The 17,332-nt window shown below is 38.7% G+C and overlaps 2 protein-coding genes across 6 annotated transcripts in view; both read right to left on the minus strand.

Annotated features, from left to right (window-relative positions):
• LOC113060387 (protein numb homolog) overlaps positions 1 to 13,768 on the minus strand; it is a 44,320-nt gene extending 30,552 nt beyond the window's left edge. For all 4 annotated transcript variants that reach the window (XM_026229264.1, XM_026229262.1, XM_026229263.1 and 1 more), the window contains exon 1: positions 13,558 to 13,768. The gene's annotated coding sequence lies outside the window, so the exon portion shown is untranslated. The remainder of the gene's footprint in view (positions 1 to 13,557) is intronic.
• Positions 13,769 to 15,761: 1,993 nt separating this feature from the next.
• Positions 15,762 to 17,332, minus strand: part of LOC113060388 (polypeptide N-acetylgalactosaminyltransferase 16-like) — a 28,739-nt gene continuing 27,168 nt past the window's right edge. For both annotated transcript variants that reach the window (XM_026229266.1, XM_026229265.1), the window contains one exon: positions 15,762 to 16,793. In XM_026229266.1, the coding sequence (XP_026085051.1) occupies positions 16,650 to 16,793 (144 nt within the window). In that variant the 3' untranslated portion in view covers positions 15,762 to 16,649. The remainder of the gene's footprint in view (positions 16,794 to 17,332) is intronic.

Here is a 17,332-nt window from a genome sequence, read left to right on the forward strand (position 1 = left end):
ACCACCTATATTATATTTGTATTGTATGTTCATTATATTTCTTTATTTGTGATATTTACACAAAGTTTACATTTTTTTAAGTTTGTTTTTGTTCATTTAAAATAGCACTGCATAGTCTTCACTGTAAAATAAAATACACAATCAAACCAAAATGTATTCAGACACCTTCATCATTTCTTACAATATCACAGTTTATTTGCTGTAGTTTAGAAATTGGTAATATAATATGACAATAACTCAGGGTTAAACTGTGTCAGAACAACAAATTCATCTTGATAATGTCTGATGCAATGCTTAATTTGGTTCAGTCTGTGGTGTGAAAAGGTTGCATTAGCAATTAAAGAAAGAAACACTTAAGCAAAACATGCTCAGGTCCCTAATTTTTTTTTTTTTTTTTTGGTATTTTTTAGTCACTAGTAAAACAATATAATCTATTCTATCTGATTTTTGGATTGACTTTGGATAAATTCTTGTTAAAACTACAAAGTAATTTAATCAAGAGCAGTGAGTGATTTACTTTCATTTTCATACAGTAAAGACACTGACAGCAGAGCTAGTAAATTAGGCGCGGTCACTTTAAGAGACAAATGCATCCATTATAAAGATACACATCCGATTTCTTTCCAACTCTTTACTTTCACTGAAGACATAACTACAGACCTTTTCGAACACACTTTCCAAGACGGCTATTTCGACATATTTAGTATGTATTTGTTGTCGGTACAAAAGCAAGAAGACTTTGAGACGCGTCTCTGCTTGCTCCCTGAACACCAGAACACCGCGCTGCTGAATTGAGCTCTTTCACTTTTCGCTCTTTTTCTTATGTTTATTTAAAATGCGATTTGTATTTTTTCTTTCACGTGCAGGAGGACGCAAACGTCCTGAAGGAGAACTCGGTTCAGTGTTGCGCGAGTAACCAGCTGCTCAGTTCAACTTTCCCGCATCACGGAGCTGAAGCCAACTTGATGTGTTGAATGCTCGGAGCACGTTATAAAACGTATTCTTAAAATACACATTTCTGTTTTAATAAATGCTCATATTAAAACATAGCATTACACATAAGTAGGTACAAAATAATCAGTGATACATTTACGACCCCATAAAACATGATATATAAGATGCAATATACAAAGACAAACTCCATCCAAGCAAAAACATTAACACTTTTCATTTCTAAAGTGACAAAAAAAGAGCTTCTCAAAAGTTGAAACTGTGAAAATCCTAAAATATCTAAATTTCCAGATGTTGACTTTTCAACCTGCTCATGTAATATCATGAGCAAAGTCTTAGCCAAGACCTAAATCATACAGTCTAAAAACGCTGGATGTAATACTAGAAATGACAAAATAAGCTATTAATAGTGCAACAGAGAATGGCTCCAGGAGTTCAGATATGCCTTTTATGGGGCAACGTCACCTTGAAAAACTCCATTCCAGAATGGACAAAAAAAAGCACCAAGTGAAAGAGCAGGAAGGATGAATTAAAAAGACAGAGAACCAGAGAAAATGCCAGAGCGAGAGAGAATCAGTGGGGCTCTGAGCAAGGTTAATTCCTTTAATGACTCTGACGAACACAAAGAAACTGACCGACACTTCATGTGAACAAACTGTGCGTCTGTGTGCAGTCACCGCTGCATGAGAGAATCACACACGGGCAGGTGGAGAAGCAAATCTCTCCACGCTCTCCAGTGGCGTCAGTCTCACACTGGAATAATGCTCAGTGAGATGCAGTGTCGTCTGAAACTGAACCAAGTGAGGTGTCTACTGAGACAACATTACTGGACATCAATGTCTGTGAAAGAAAGTGCAGTATTGCAAAGACGTTATATTTTGAATCCTGAAGATTCAATGTATGTCAACAACAGATCGTCAAATGTAAAAAAAAAAAGAAAATTGAGTTGAACTGTGCATACACTCTGATGCTTACACAGGTAGGTATCATTATTCTGAAATCAAACCGTTGCTCCTTGAATCAAAAGTGGATCAGATATACATGCATGGTGTTGTTTAGCAACTTTATTATATATGCTTTAAAACATTATTTTAAACATTATGCATTTTCTTTAAAGATAGTCGTGTTATTTTATTACGCTATGAAGAAACGTACATAATATTTTGATCACCCTCTCATGGTCTCAGGAGAGAAGACAAAAGCTTTTTTCCCCCTAACTGAAATCATGCATTAAATTAGAATATAATTAAGATTTTTATAATATTTAAATAGAGAATTCAAAAAATAATTTTTAGTCATCTTGACAGCCCTACAGGGTGTGCTATCGATTAGATCACGTCAGTATAAGTTCTGTCTTTATGTGATGGGATTCACCGTTTTGAATCACTGCATTTAAACGGAGAATTGATGAAGTGAAAGAAGCATTCAGCATGTGGTAGAGTAAACACTAATAGCACGTGCAGCCACAGCCTCCTCCGTAGTTTCAGACTGACGGCCGAAGGTCTGGAATTCATGGCAGCTTTCATTGACCAAAGACCCGCCCATGAGGCCGTTTGACTGACATGTCAAACAACCAATCACAGTTCGTTTCGCTCATCGCTGCGTTTCAGGGTGTGGAAATGTCACCACAATAACAATAATGAGGACTGAGGCTGAGACTACCTCCCTGGGTCCTAATGCCCGCTCAGTAAGGTGTTTTATACCCACTCTGAAGTGTATGGGACCGCAGATAAGCCATTAATGAGAGCAGAGCAGAAACGCACACAAAAGGCACAACCATTTGCATTTCTAGATGAAAGTAGGCCCGTTTATGGCTCTGTCAGGGTTCAGTGTTATCTGTGAAGGGCAGGTCTGCTCACCTTCACTTGATAAAGCCCTCGGACAGACACCACGACTCCTCAGGACGTCAAACAACAGGAAGTTGACTCCGATATCCAATGTAATCAAGGATATGCAGCTCCTGTTCTACATCTCAATTTAAATGTAATACGCTTCTACGTACAGTTTCATTAAAACCATACAACATGAAAATGTTTAGTACAGAAATATAAAGTTTGAAGCACAAGGCCACATTCCTGCGTAATGTTAATAAGTGCACCGCAGTTAATAAATGATGTATTGGAACAGGCAGCCGAATGTGTTCGCAGTGAACTTTATCGACTGAATATCACTGAATATACAGTGAAATCTCCCTGATGTCTCCAAATAGAAAAGTTCTATTCATTTTACAATTATATCAGTATGTGAGAAAGAGACTAATGAATAATTTACACAATGCTCCCCTCATAATTGTGTTGACAAAAGTGCAAGTTATCACCAAATTTAACACATGCAACACATCATTCAAGATAAAATGATGGGGTCACAACTGAAACTACACAAACAAACATAAAAATAGTATTTAAACCTGAAGAAGAACATTGTTAGAAAAAGAATTGCAGTAAAAATATGCCACAGGCCCAGATTAAACAAAGCTACATGGATTCTCAGTTCAACACGTCCTGATTCCATGTGGTGACAATGAAAAATGAAAGTCCGAGGGATTTGAATGCTTTAAGTGCCACCAATAAAATTCCTCTTCGTAAGTAACTCCACATGAGTTTTAGTTTTTGTGATGCCATTCACTTACATGCTGTGATTTCACATTATAAACTTCAAATGCCATTAAAGTCTGTCCTATTTAAACACCCCAAACCCTTCACTGAATAAAGAAGAGAGTGGACATGTGGTGACGTGGACCCATGTACAGTATGAGCCCTGCGTCTGATGTACAGTAGTAGTCTGCCCCATCAGCCAAAGGTTATGTCGATGATCTTAAAGGAGCTCAAGCAGGTCTGCTCAGAGTCAACGGTTTGTTAAATGTCCTACTGAAACCAGAGTCTCTCCGATGGCTCGACTCATGTTTTATTCAGGCTCTGCCAGTCCAGCAACAAATACATCTGAAACCTGGGACTAAAATCAGACAACCCATCCATCCTGATTGAAACCAGCAACCCATTCTTATGCCTGCACCTAATCCTTCAGATAACAAAAGACCACTGACCAGATTGAAAACCTTAATATTCTAATTGCACATGGGTGAGATTCACACACACACACACACACACACACACACACACAAACTGCCAAGTACATGTGTGGGTCATCTTTCACAAAATACATTTAAGGAAAGAGACAATATATTTTGCACCAGTAGGAAAAAATCATATAGGGGGGGTATAACTGTCATAATTAAAATAATGCAAAAACTTTTAAATGTTTAAATCAAAAATAAATTTTTAGAGCCTTATGAAATTTTTTATTTTTCCTAAATGTATAAAAAAAAATTCATTTTAATATTTCTAGATTCCATTTTAATTGTCTACTTGCAATTTAATAAACATTTTGGTATCATGTTTTCTGAAATGTTCAATTATTATCAAAAACTGTGGTAATGAAATGAAGGCATAACACATTAACAATTTAAATAATCTTTTAATATGAAAATTGTAATTCCTTTTAGTTTTGGCAAACAACATGCTGCATGACAGAAGTTCACAGTTACAATTAAAACATGGAAGAAAAATGTGATGCATCTTAAAAAAAAAGTTATAAAATAATTATATTATATGAATAATTATATAATTAGTAAAGCAGTGAGATTGTCCTATGACTTCAACAGCTACAGCTTCACAAAGTCATGTTTGGTGTAAGCCAGTGGTTCCCAATCCTGGACCTGGAGGACCCCAAAACTGCACGCTTTCACTGTTTCTCTTATCTGTCACACACATTTGAGGTCTTGGAGTCTTCACTGATGAGTTGAATCAGGTGTGTTTGAATAGAGAGACATCTCAAATGTGCAGTGTTGGGGTCCTCCAGGACCAGGATTGGGGACCACTGGTGTAAGCAATAAGCGTTTGTAAAAACTTCATTCAAACACAACCAAAGCAGAAAATAAATGCTGCTATAAGAAGAACAGGTAACAGAAGCCTGTGTGACTCATAGCACACTCGTTCAAACCAGAGAGAGAATTTCATCACACCCCGTCCAACCAGTCTGACCGCTCAAGGAGGCCCGATGAGGCCTGTGGTATCCACCATTCTCCTTCTGGGTGACTGCGGCGCGCCTGAGTGACACCTGAAGCCACCAATCTGGCCATCTCTCTCCCTCCAGGCCCACAATCTCTGAACAAACTCAAAGAACTCATTGTCTGTCGTCCAAGACAATGGAGACTGTACTGCATGAGAAGCCAGTGAGAGATCACGGACAAATGCGTCCAGTGGAGCAAAAGAAGTCCAAATAATGGAAAATTACCCAGCGGCACAGACCGTAGAGTTTTGATTGCTTTGAAGCAATGCGCTCATTAAAAAGCGTGCGAGCCGGGAGCTCTGCTGCTGGATGAAGCTCTGATCAGTCTCAGTGGCGTCTCAGGGACTCCAGCCGAACACTGATCACTAACCGAGGACAGGTGCGCCCAGTTGACTCGATCAGGTCCCGTGCACCCTCTTCTACCAGCAGAGCGCCTGCTGTTTCTAGTCACCGTCACCCTTTCAATGGGAAGGGTGTGAGAGGAGCACGCAGACATGGATGTGACTCATCTCACAGGCCTGGATCTGATAAAAGCCTGATCGGCTGAAGGCAGTCCACTGATGAGAGGCAGAGGAAACACACTCCTCTCCAGACTGCCGTCCCCTCCTCCTCGTCCTCCTCCTCCTAAGGAAAGGAATGCACATTCTTCCCACGTTACTCTCGTCTTATCTGAGGGAGGGGAGGAGTGAGCGAGCTCTTGGAAATCACAGTATGTGCTTGTGTGTGTGTTTGAATCATCAGTGTTGAAACAAACGTCTACATCAGCAATCTTCAGCCAACAACGCAGAGCTGCATTTTTTCAATATAGCCTAGAATAAATAAAAAAAACTGCATGTTTTGCAATAATTGTGACTAAACTGAGATCGACTAAAGGAAGCTCAAACGATGCATGACAAAACCTGTAAATAGAAACGCTCTGCCGGTAAACAAACCACAGGAAACATCCTGACTTCACCTCAGTTGCAAAAGCAGTAACGACAACAGCGATGCTAGCGAAAGCAGCACAGCGCAACAGGCCTCGTGTTACACAACCCGTCCTGCGACAGGCAGTGTGGAGATTGCTAGCGAACCGTGATGCAGCAAACAGAACAGATTTCATGACAGCGAGGAGCCTTCAGTAAGCTCTCTGGCCTCCGCCACGATCAAGCCAGCTTCTGACACCCAGCCAAAATCTGAGCGCACCGGCTGAGGAGGCTTCCCTGCATGCATCCGTGCTCTCGTACCCCGTCACTGCTGATGCTGACGAGGAAAGCAGCGTCAAAGCTGCGAGCCACAGGACGTTACGTGTGCAGGTTATTGAGAAGATATCACGGTGTGCCACAGGTTGCAGATTAGCGCACGGCTGTCCTTGAGCATGAGGCTGATGATAATCATGCAGAGAACAGAGCACTGCGCTCTTAAAACTGCAGAGCCTGCTTTAACACAGCTGATTAACACTCTTATGGTGATAATTAGCTTCACTATCGAGAAGCTTACAGCACCGAATCATCCCTTTCACATTTACACATTCACAAAGGTCTCTTATATAAGAACTCCATATGAAAAGGCACAGTTCACCCCAAAATGAAACCTACTTTCTCTGCAGAACACAAAGGAGATGTTTAGTAGAATGTTCAGGTTGCTCTTTTCCACACAACAAAACAAGGACAAAAAAGCTCCATAAAAGTATTACTGGGATATATTTGCAATATATTTGCTCACAACAGAAAATGAGAGAATGTTTTGTATATCGTGATAATGTGAAAGATGTCATATGATGCGATTTCAAGTTCTCCTTACTCTTTAGAGTGTTACAAGCTGTTCTTGCACAGATAAGATCCTTAAAGCTGCGGTAGGGAACTTTTGACGCTCTAGCGGTTAATAAACAGAACTGCTTGCGTCTTGCGGAAGAACATCGTAGCCGGATCTATTCTCTCTGATTATGTCTATGAAGAATCACAAAGGTACTGGGTTACTCCGCCGCGGTACCCCCGAAGCAATCTAAAATAGTCCGAATATAAACACTTATTATAGCTGCACCCTAGTGATTCATGACAAGCTAAAAACACAGTTTGGAAAATGGATTCATGGTGTACTCGCTTATTATATGCATTTTTCTACATTCTACAAACAAAGTTACGGACCGCAGCTCTGATTGGTTGTTTCTTACCGGGAGCGGTCCGTAACTGCAAATGGCAAAAGGACCACTGGGAGGAGCCAGAGGAGATTGATTTTTTCACAGATTATTTGTCTCATATTCTACTGTCACGACATAATGACAGGTTTAACAAATATGTAAAAAATATATATTTACAAAAGTTACCTACTGCAGCTTTAAAGTTGCAAAGACTAAAATCTCAAACCCAAAGAGATATTTTTTAGAACATTTAAGACATGTCCACGCCATCCTAAAACACTTCGTTTAAATACGCCCCCACAAGTCTACGTCACTGTGTGGAAAGATTTGCATAACTAGATGTTCACACAAAGAAAGGAGGAGTGACTTTGATTCTCGCTGTAGTATTGTTGCTGCTGTTGTTGTGAAAGCGAAACTACTTTGTTTGGCCTTCTAATAGAGGTCACAACTAGAAATCAGTGGTTAAGTTGTATTTACAACCCAAATATTTGTGAGTGTGCAACACATTTAACAGAGGAGTGTTTCCTGAACCTACAATGCGGGCTGTTCAGACTCACAGTCTGTAGGTACGTTTTTATGAGTTTTGAGCAGTAGAGAGTAGCACATGTTGTTTGTTGTTTCTCCAATCACAAATGCAGACAAATAGTTTTATGTTTACATGGCTTGATACGCAACGCAATGCATTAAAATATTATAATCAGTAATCATGTCCCCACTGGATGCAACAAATGCCTCTTTTGTAATGGGTTTTATTGGTTTTCTCTCCACAGTATGGTGAGGTACGTAACATTGCAGTCACTAGGGGTGGGCGATATCTCGATATTTAAAATATATCGAGATATTTTTAAACACGATATGGATTTTGACATATCGTATATATCGATATATTGTTTATATTCTGATTCCGCCACTTTGCTTGTTTGCCTTCCCTGTGCCGTGCTCGCCCCCGCTCGCTCGCCCCCCGCCTCCTTGCTTTTGTCCCCTCTCACCTCGCGTGTAGAGAACTAGTCAAAAAAAAAAAAAAAAAAAAAAGACAACTGGCTCCATTATATGGAGATACTTCATTTTTAAGGCGTAGGGCGAACGGCAGGCAGATGTCTACTGTAGGGCCCAATGAAACGCGGACGGAATCGCGGAATCCAGTCATAAAAATGGAATTTACAGTTTAACGTGGAATGTCACGGAATTGGTCAAATTTTAAATGAATTAATCAAAAGTCGGTCATGCACTTACATCAAATCGCGAAATGGACTAATATCTGCAAATATTAACCCGGAAAAGTCTATTTAAATATGAATCCTGCATGTTCTGCGTGTCTGTGTTAACGAATGGAGCAGAAGCGCGTCTTCATTCATTAAACACGGAAGCTCGCATAACGCTCGCGCTGATTTCATTGTCTTTCCTCTCTCTAAATAAAGACGTGAACACATGAGGAACATCTCCAGAACTGCACTGAGAGTCATTTCATGAGCATCTGACCGTTTGATTTGAGTAAGACTAGCTCATATCACATCATAGACTGTGGTATCACATACACAGAACTGTAAAGGTAAACCCGTCAAAATAAAAGTATTTGACAGAAATCTATTACTATTGTACAGCAGAATGTAGATAGCCCACTACTACTACTACTATTAAAATGAAACGAAGGAATAATCACACAACATTTCTCCCATGTTTTATTTTTAATAGTTTACCAAAAAATAAAGTTTGCCTAATTTTAAATAATTAAAAGATCAATTAAATGAATGTTTTATGCCTTCATTTGATAATCAGAAAAATGTAAATACACAGAATTTCTGAAGGGAAAAAAACATTTCACATAAGGCTATTTTAAGAATTGTTTTTAACTAATTAAGTTGTTTTTATGCATTTAAATAATTGCACATGCTAAAACACAGAATTAGGTAACAATAAAACATATGGTGAAGAAAAAAATAAAATGTTTCATAGGCCCCTTAACATGTAATATTTGCCATATTTGTTTTTGCAGTAGTTTTTTGGGGGTTATTTTTCCTGTAAAGATATCGAGATATATATCGTATATCGAGATATAGCAAAATATATCGAGATATATTTTTTGCTCCATATCGCCCAGCCCTAGCAGTCACACACTTCAGGTATTCGGCCAATCACAACGCACTGGATAGCTGGCCAATCAGAGCACACCTTTGTTTTTCAGAACGATGAGCTTTGTAAAATACAACTCGTTTCAGAAAGATGGGGCATAGAGGAGCAACAATAATGTACAATGTGTGGAAAATAATGTTTTTTTTTTTTACCTTAAACAGCATAAACACATTGCATTACACCAAATACACAAAATAATGTTTTTTTAGCAAGGTCATGTGACCCCTTTAAAAGACAATAAGCCAGATTCACTCACATCTCAGAAGCTGATAGGAGTAACGTGTGTGAGCTCTCTGGGAAGAGTGACAAATGTTTCTTTTCAAATTTTTGTATAATTTTCATACCGTTTATATATAATTTTTATATACCTTTAAGTAAATATGATTTTAAATATTCCTTTTATGTCCATTAATTCAAATTTAGTGAGAGGTCACAATTTTTATACGTGTGGGTATGTATGTATATATATATATATATATATATATATATATATATATATATATATATATATATATATATATATATATATATATATATATATGAGTAGATATGCGTGTAAATTTTTTCAAAAATGTAAGAAAAAGTTTGTACATTGCTCACAATATAATAGATTGTGGCGTAGAGGCTGACACGATCACAACTAAAAAAGGTCCAATCTAAATTTCAATTGTTAATGTACAGAATTGTCTTCTGTGCCTCCTTAGACAGGCTGAGGTTCATCCCACAGACTCACAACATCCTGTGGGAACTGGGAAAGCATCTGCAGACTTCTGGTGTCAAGAGCTCAATGCTGAAGTTTCAGACGTCAGGTACAGTTTCTGCAACATGAATTGGTTTGTAATGACATCAGCAATGACCAGTTTCGCAGGAATGTCTCAATGTGAGCGAGCGGATCGTTCTTCCTCTTGCGACATGCTGATGGGTGAGGCTACAGGCAGATTTCAACACGCTATTAAAGTCAAGAGCTCTCATTAACACCAGCACTGTTCATGTAAAACGAGTGCAGATAGTCTGCATAATACCTACAGATACAGATGTCTCTGTTAGCAAGGCATTAATGATGCTTAAGACTTAATTATGATGAGCATTATTCTGCATGCTGATAAGTCTGATGAAGGTTCATTTCAAGGCTACATCATGAGTCCTTTCGAATGTCTTTCAAAGTCATGCATTGAAGGGAAAAACGCCAACCAGAGGCCTAAAACAGCCTGATGAATTTTCTAAGTTATAGATAAATCTTCATGAAACTCTTGGGCAGTGGAGTTAAAGTTCCCATCATGCTTTGGATAGGAGTGGATCATGAGAAAGAGCAGAATAAGTTACATTTAGTATGTGTAATGCTTGCTAATTTGAAATGAAACTGATTGAGAGCCACCACTCATAAAATTCACAACAACAATTTTGGAGTAAATAAACTTTTTTTATTTTTTAATTTTTTTAGCAAAGACATTGGTTTTTAGTGGATATGTGTAGTATTTAAAGTCGACATTAAATGAAAATCATTGACAATCATTGATCATATCATAAAGGTTTTATGAATGCGTCACTGTTTTGGACCTCGTCATTTTTAATCAAAATTTCACAACTGGATCTTCCTGTTAAATGGCTTCTCCAATCAATGTGCTCAACACTACTCAAAACTGGCCAGGTGTAATTGTCTGTTAAAGTGCAAGAAGTTGTGAGAGAGAGCTTTATTCGGGGTTCACACAGCGCAAGAGTACTGAATTCAGTTCTCTGGCACGTCTTCTTGCGCTTAAAAGCTATAAAATCAATTGAATGTTTAAACTGGCAAGGCTAATGATAAACATATGTGCCGACGCAGCAGTGACAAATCCTTCAACTGAACAGAGAGTATTTCAGGCCGGCCCCGGGCCAACATGCAGTATTTATTATCAAGACTTGAATCATATAGTTATCTTAAACTCCGCCCCTTTCTTTCAATCAACTGCACAATCTCATTCACATCTGCCTCATCCAATCAACAACCAATGGTTTAAACCAATTTTTTTTGGTCCTTTTCCTGTTTCGCATCACAATATGGTAGGAATCATCTGTCACTGCATCTGTTCCATCCTGATTTTAATAACTTCTGACTGTCATCAAATAGACGGGGTTAAATAAATTACTTAAAAAGTTGAAGTGATCTGGTTCTGGAGGAGATTCGCAGATCCCCCGAGCAAACACCAGCACCGTTTTGCTTTAAAAAGAGGTATGGCTGGATTCCCAGCTAACATTTCATAAATGTGCTGTCATTGAAAGTGATGTCAGCACTAAGTCCGAAAACTGGACCTATCCCAGGCCAAAGTCCATGTGCAGAAACAGCAGTAATAACTCACATCCATTCGACCCGCGCCGTGGCTTTACAACAGAGAATCTGAGAATGGAGCCAAGACCTGATCATCCACAACAGAAAGGAGAGCGATCTACAGCCTTCTTCAAAAAAAAAAACAACGTAACATTTTCATGACTGCATAAATCATGAGTCCTTTTATTAGGGTTACACATGCAAAACTGTACAACCTTGAGCACAATCATATCAAACATAACCCGACCAGAGTACAGAGTTTCGGATGTGCTAATGATTAACCGCTGAGCTGCCCAGGACTGCTGGAACCAAAGCTAGTAAACAGATACGATCAGATTTCTATCTTGACAGCGTAACCTGTATAAGGAAATGACCAATGACTTCATCCCACAAAAACCCTTCTTAAGTGTGTCGTTTGACAGCGACTCTCATTCAGATGACTCACCAACTGCATGCACTGATTTCTGAATGCCATCACACCTCGGGTAAAGCCAAACCCTCGTAACCAGTCTCGGTTACAACAAAACCTGCTCGTTTTCAATGGAAATCCAACACTGGCTGGTTGGTATTCGTGTAGATCCATCTAGGAAGTTGAACTATGGCAGAACTGATGTGGCAGTGAGTCATTAATCCTTGTGTAATTAGCACATTAAGTGCACAATCAACGTTGAAATATAAGCAGAAGGCAGCAGAGACCAGGACTAAGACCACAGGTCATGACCTCTAAAGACTACTGTATCATATTTAATATACAGATATATGGCCTCTTAATGATCCAAACTTCTACTACATGCCATCTGTCGACTGATTGGGAGTTTAGACTGTTTTTTTTTAGCAAAATGTCTTTTTGTATAATTGTAGAAACGTCGCCCTTCAGCTCAGCTTAACGTGTCTTTATGCTGTCAAATCTTAATGGACGTTTATAAAATAAAGGTAATTACTTTGATATCATGAGTATTATTTCAAGGACACTTCAGCTTTACTTGATTCTCCAGACATCTTTCTTTTTAGAGTCTTAGACCCCGATCATCAGGATTTTTGATAAATGTTTATTTGGTTATTTGAATGAAACTGGGGTGTTTTTTTCCTCCATATTCTTACTGTATCTTACTATGAGCCATAAAAGCCTGTTGTGTCAAACACTATGCAAGACAAACAACATATACATTTTTTATATAGATCTTCTTTAATATTTTGGCTAAAGATTAAATAAAAAGTGTGATTCTTCTGAAAGGTATGTTCCAGGCTGACCCATGATGCTGCTAGGAGATAGAAGTGACTCCCAGACTAATTAGTTGTGCTGTAGACTAAGATATAATCACGACTCTCACACCAAACCATCCTTCTGGAGTGTGACAGACACACACACGGCTGTCTGTGATGGAGCAGCAAACCGAGGATCACAGAGACATAAAAAGAGCTTAAGTTCCTGACTTATGTCACCCTAAGCTCAATAACTCCAGCAGCACCAACCCACGATATATTTAGAGTAAATTACAGTCCTGTACGTGTCAACAGGCAGCTAATGAACTCCTAACAGAAGGATCTCGCTGTGCTCATGTGTTGATAATAACACAGTACCTGAGAGTGTAATAGAGGAGTCAGTGTTGTGAATCAGCGGCAGGTGAGCTGCTAACCGGCTAGCTGTGCTAGCAACTCTTCAACAAACTGCCCGACCCAACAAACCGGTTAACCCAAGCTTAACCCTCCACACGAAACACACTAAACACCCGGGAAACCGTGTTATTCGTACGAAACACTAGTTTGAGTCATTTTATCTCGCTAGTGGCCGGTTTTAGCAGCTGACTTAGCCGGATGCTACGTTATGAAGTCAAAGTCAAACAGTCAGTTAGCTCGTTAGCTGGCTAACAGCAACATCTTCAGCCGTCGTTTTAATAATCATCATCATCAGTTTTATTACTGTAACATCCTCACACTCCTCACAGAGTCTCCGTTCAGACAGAAAGGTAAAGGTGCGTCGACTCACCTGTTCAGCGGCTGGTAGATGAGCTGCTCGTATCCACAGAAGATCAGAGGGATTCGGAGATTTACACGACCAGGAAAATAAAATATTGTATTCCTCAAGATATGGATGGATCCTAGTGTAACTCTTCACCTGTGTATGTGTGAGTGAGTGGCCGTTGGGTTCAGGCAGCCGTCAGCCGCTGATCTGCGCTGCTGGGCGGGTCACAGTCTGACACGAGCGCTCATTAATTATTCATAACATAAACAATCCGCCTGGGCGGAGCATCCACAGCCCCGCCCAATTATATGTGTGCATATACTGTATATATATATATATATATATATATATATATACATTGTGCATTTAATTACAAATATGGCAGACTGTATAATTGTGGAAAAAATAACCTTGTAGAAACCTATGGTGACAATTTCTTCTTTCATATTCGAGTGAATATGAAATCACAAATGCATTGAATTACTTGACTTTTTTGTTGATTTACAAGTAAAAACAAAACTAACTTCTTTCAATATCAAATGTTTTATTTGTTTAAAAACATTTATTGTATTTTAACAATAATTTGTGATGGCCAATAACTGGCTGGATGACATAAATCTATCTCTTCTCTGTTTTTCTCACAGTGTTCAAGGTAAAGCTCCACTCCAGAATATCGTGTTTCAAAATCAAGCATCAAAACATCAGAATTTGCTGGAGATCCTATGGATAAAAGTTAAACACCTCTGTCTCCTGGCATAGAAAATTAATATATAATCTGAACTGAAGATGAGTCCGTTTGTCATCTGCTTCCAATATCAGCCAGATAATAACAATGCAAAGATTTGCAGATACTTCTACAGTCACACACACACACATTGTGCATCCCTGTGACTGTACAACAGCAAATCAGCTGGACTTCCAGGAAGACCGGCACAACCTATCAAGTCAAGGTTTGTCATTGAAAGAAAAGAAGATGTGGCAGTATAACATGAAGGTTCTTCAGTATTCGCCTGGTCTTCACGGTGCAGCAGAGCTCAGGAATGCATGGAATGCACACACATCTCTCTAAAGCTGTCGAGCCTGTCGTGCCCGTCTATCTCACCTGTCTCTCACCCGCTGACTGAGCTCATTCACTGCCTTCAGTCGATTATGACCAGAGAAGGTGTGAGGAACACGGCGCTAATGTGTCTGTACATGTAAATATGTATCAGTGAGCAGCTGGTGAGGCACATGTGATCCATCGGTCACAATGCCCTGGTGCTGACCTTAAACTATCAACATCTGATGCTGACCGACTGGAAGAACTGTAGGGAGGGACACAGTTGCTAAAACACTGACTGGAATATATGACATAGGCATCAGTTGAGTCATTGTGTGTGTGTGTGTGTGTGTGTGTGTTATGTTATTGGTAGGTTATTATAAAAACAATTTCCTTGAACATATTTGTGAATCTATTAGCTGACTGTACTTAGTGGAAGTGTCCATGCAAGTATTAAACTTCTGTTTTCAGGGCTGGTTCCTAAAATGTTTGTAATCTATAAATGTCTGGTCATGAAACTTGAATCAGTTGACGTCACGCCGAGTTTGATGACGTGTGCTGTGTGTTTGTGATGAAGGCCTGACCTCTGCTGGTCACTCAGTGCATCACAGCAGACTGACGTCATTCATGCAGGATGCAGTTTATATCCTCGTGACATTTTACAACACTTTTACTACTGCCTTGTTCACATGAACACTTTTATTTAATAAATATATTAAATATGATTAAACCTGAAGTTTTTCAACATAAACAAAACATATACGCTTTTTTTTATTATTATTATTGGTTATTTTTTTTCCACACAAATCTCTTTTACAGCAAATCCTTGTAACTCATACTGAACTGCATACCTACTTTACATGCAAATCAGTCAAACCTTCTTATATAAACTGAAAGCTGCCACAAAGACAGTTTGTGATCCAGCGCTTTGCTGCGATTGAAAAGACATGTTTTTGTGAAGTGTTTTGGAAATTTAAATAATTATAGAAAATCAACTAAACAAGTTTAATAAATAAAATGAATATATGCACAAATTTTAGTTGTGTTTATACACGTTTCATAAGTGTGTACTATTTTCTGTTTATTCTGATGTGTAAAATAATGTAGATTTAATCTAATGTTTTAAACGTCTCACAGTCTGCAGTTTGTGACTCTTTTACTGTGCCATTCAAAGCAAACAAACTCAACATCTCTTAGATTGTTTATTTTTATTTTTTTGGTCTTAATCTTTATTTTTCAAACAATGTAACTGCTTTCTAGCGCATGAAAAATGGTTTCGCTTCAAGTAAATACAAAGTTTCAAAAGGCAAACCAATAAGACAGAGGAAAAACAGTCTTTGGGCTTGACATGCTCGCAGATGCCTTTTCATTGAGCTGATGTACAGTATGCAGAATAACAGCGCTTTACACCACATCTAATGTGACATCACAATGCTTTTCTGATAAAACATTGGGTTATTTTATTGTTCAGTGGATCTTCCTGCTTACAGCTCTTCTCCATCATCTTCAAGTAAAGCCAGCACTTGAGTCGACTGCTAATCTCTGACTTCTGTCCACAGTATACGGGGATTCATCTCAAGGCATTGCACTTCATCCCATTAATACTGAACAAATCAACCGTAACCTTCCACAGTGATAGAATAAGAGCTCAGAGCTTGATGAGAACAGCTACTGAAGCCTACGCTGCACACACCACAGTCTCAGAGGGAATATACAGCTTATGGGTCTGAAAGCTAGTTAAAGGCGTTTATATACATATCTTTTTTTTCTGGCATTTGAGTCCTTTACACAACCTTTAGAAAGATAACCCAAGATATCACAAAGCCCTCCTGTCAACTGACAAAAGCATGCAGTGTGAACTTCATGGACATGTCCGAAATGTTGCTTCTCCCTCTCCAGCTGTTCCATGCTAAAGATATGAGGTCAGATGTTTTGGACGGGGTCGTGTTCGATTGGTTTGAGAGCAGCACCTTCAACTAAAACAGTGTGCAAATGTTTTCCTTTGGCTCCTACAGCTCGAGCGCAGCGACCTGACTAAACTCCTCCCCTTTCCCCGCCCTCCCTGCAGCTGTCAGAGTCAGGTGACCAGCTGCGGCTCCCAGGATTGGCTGGACACCTGTGGGCGGCACTGTGTGACCAGCGGAGGGCCTGAAGGAGGCTGGCTGTCCAGACACAAGCCGCTGATCATGTGCTGCAGCGCTGGACCTCTGGGCTTCCACTTCTACAGAGAGACGGAGGGAAACGAAGAGTTAATTCCTTTTACAGCGAAGCAGATCTACATTCACACACTGAACACACATCCCACAAATAAAGCACAGAAAAGTGCATTAGAATCGCTCTTCTTCCTCTTCATGAAATTATCAGTGAAAGAAAACAGAAGTCATCTAAAGGTCAAACTATTAATCATGTTTCATATTACATTTATTTTGAATGTTATTTGCAGGTTTTGCAACCCTGTTACCAGAATCTGAGGCATGTCTGAATAGAATTTTCAACTAGGTTTATTATCATTAACTAAAACAAACAAACAAACTACTTTCTTGAAATAAAAATAAATATTCACTGAAAAAAAAAAAAAATTATATATATATATATATATATATATATATATATATATATATATATATATATATATATATATATATATATATATATATATATATATATATATATATATATATATATATATATATATTGTTTTTTTCAGTGAATATTTATTTATTTTTTATTTTTTTCAACTAGCTGCCAAATGCCTAGCTG

The sequence above is a fragment of the Carassius auratus genome, chromosome 42, assembly GCF_003368295.1.
Source record: "Carassius auratus strain Wakin chromosome 42, ASM336829v1, whole genome shotgun sequence".
NCBI lineage: Eukaryota > Metazoa > Chordata > Actinopteri > Cypriniformes > Cyprinidae > Carassius > Carassius auratus.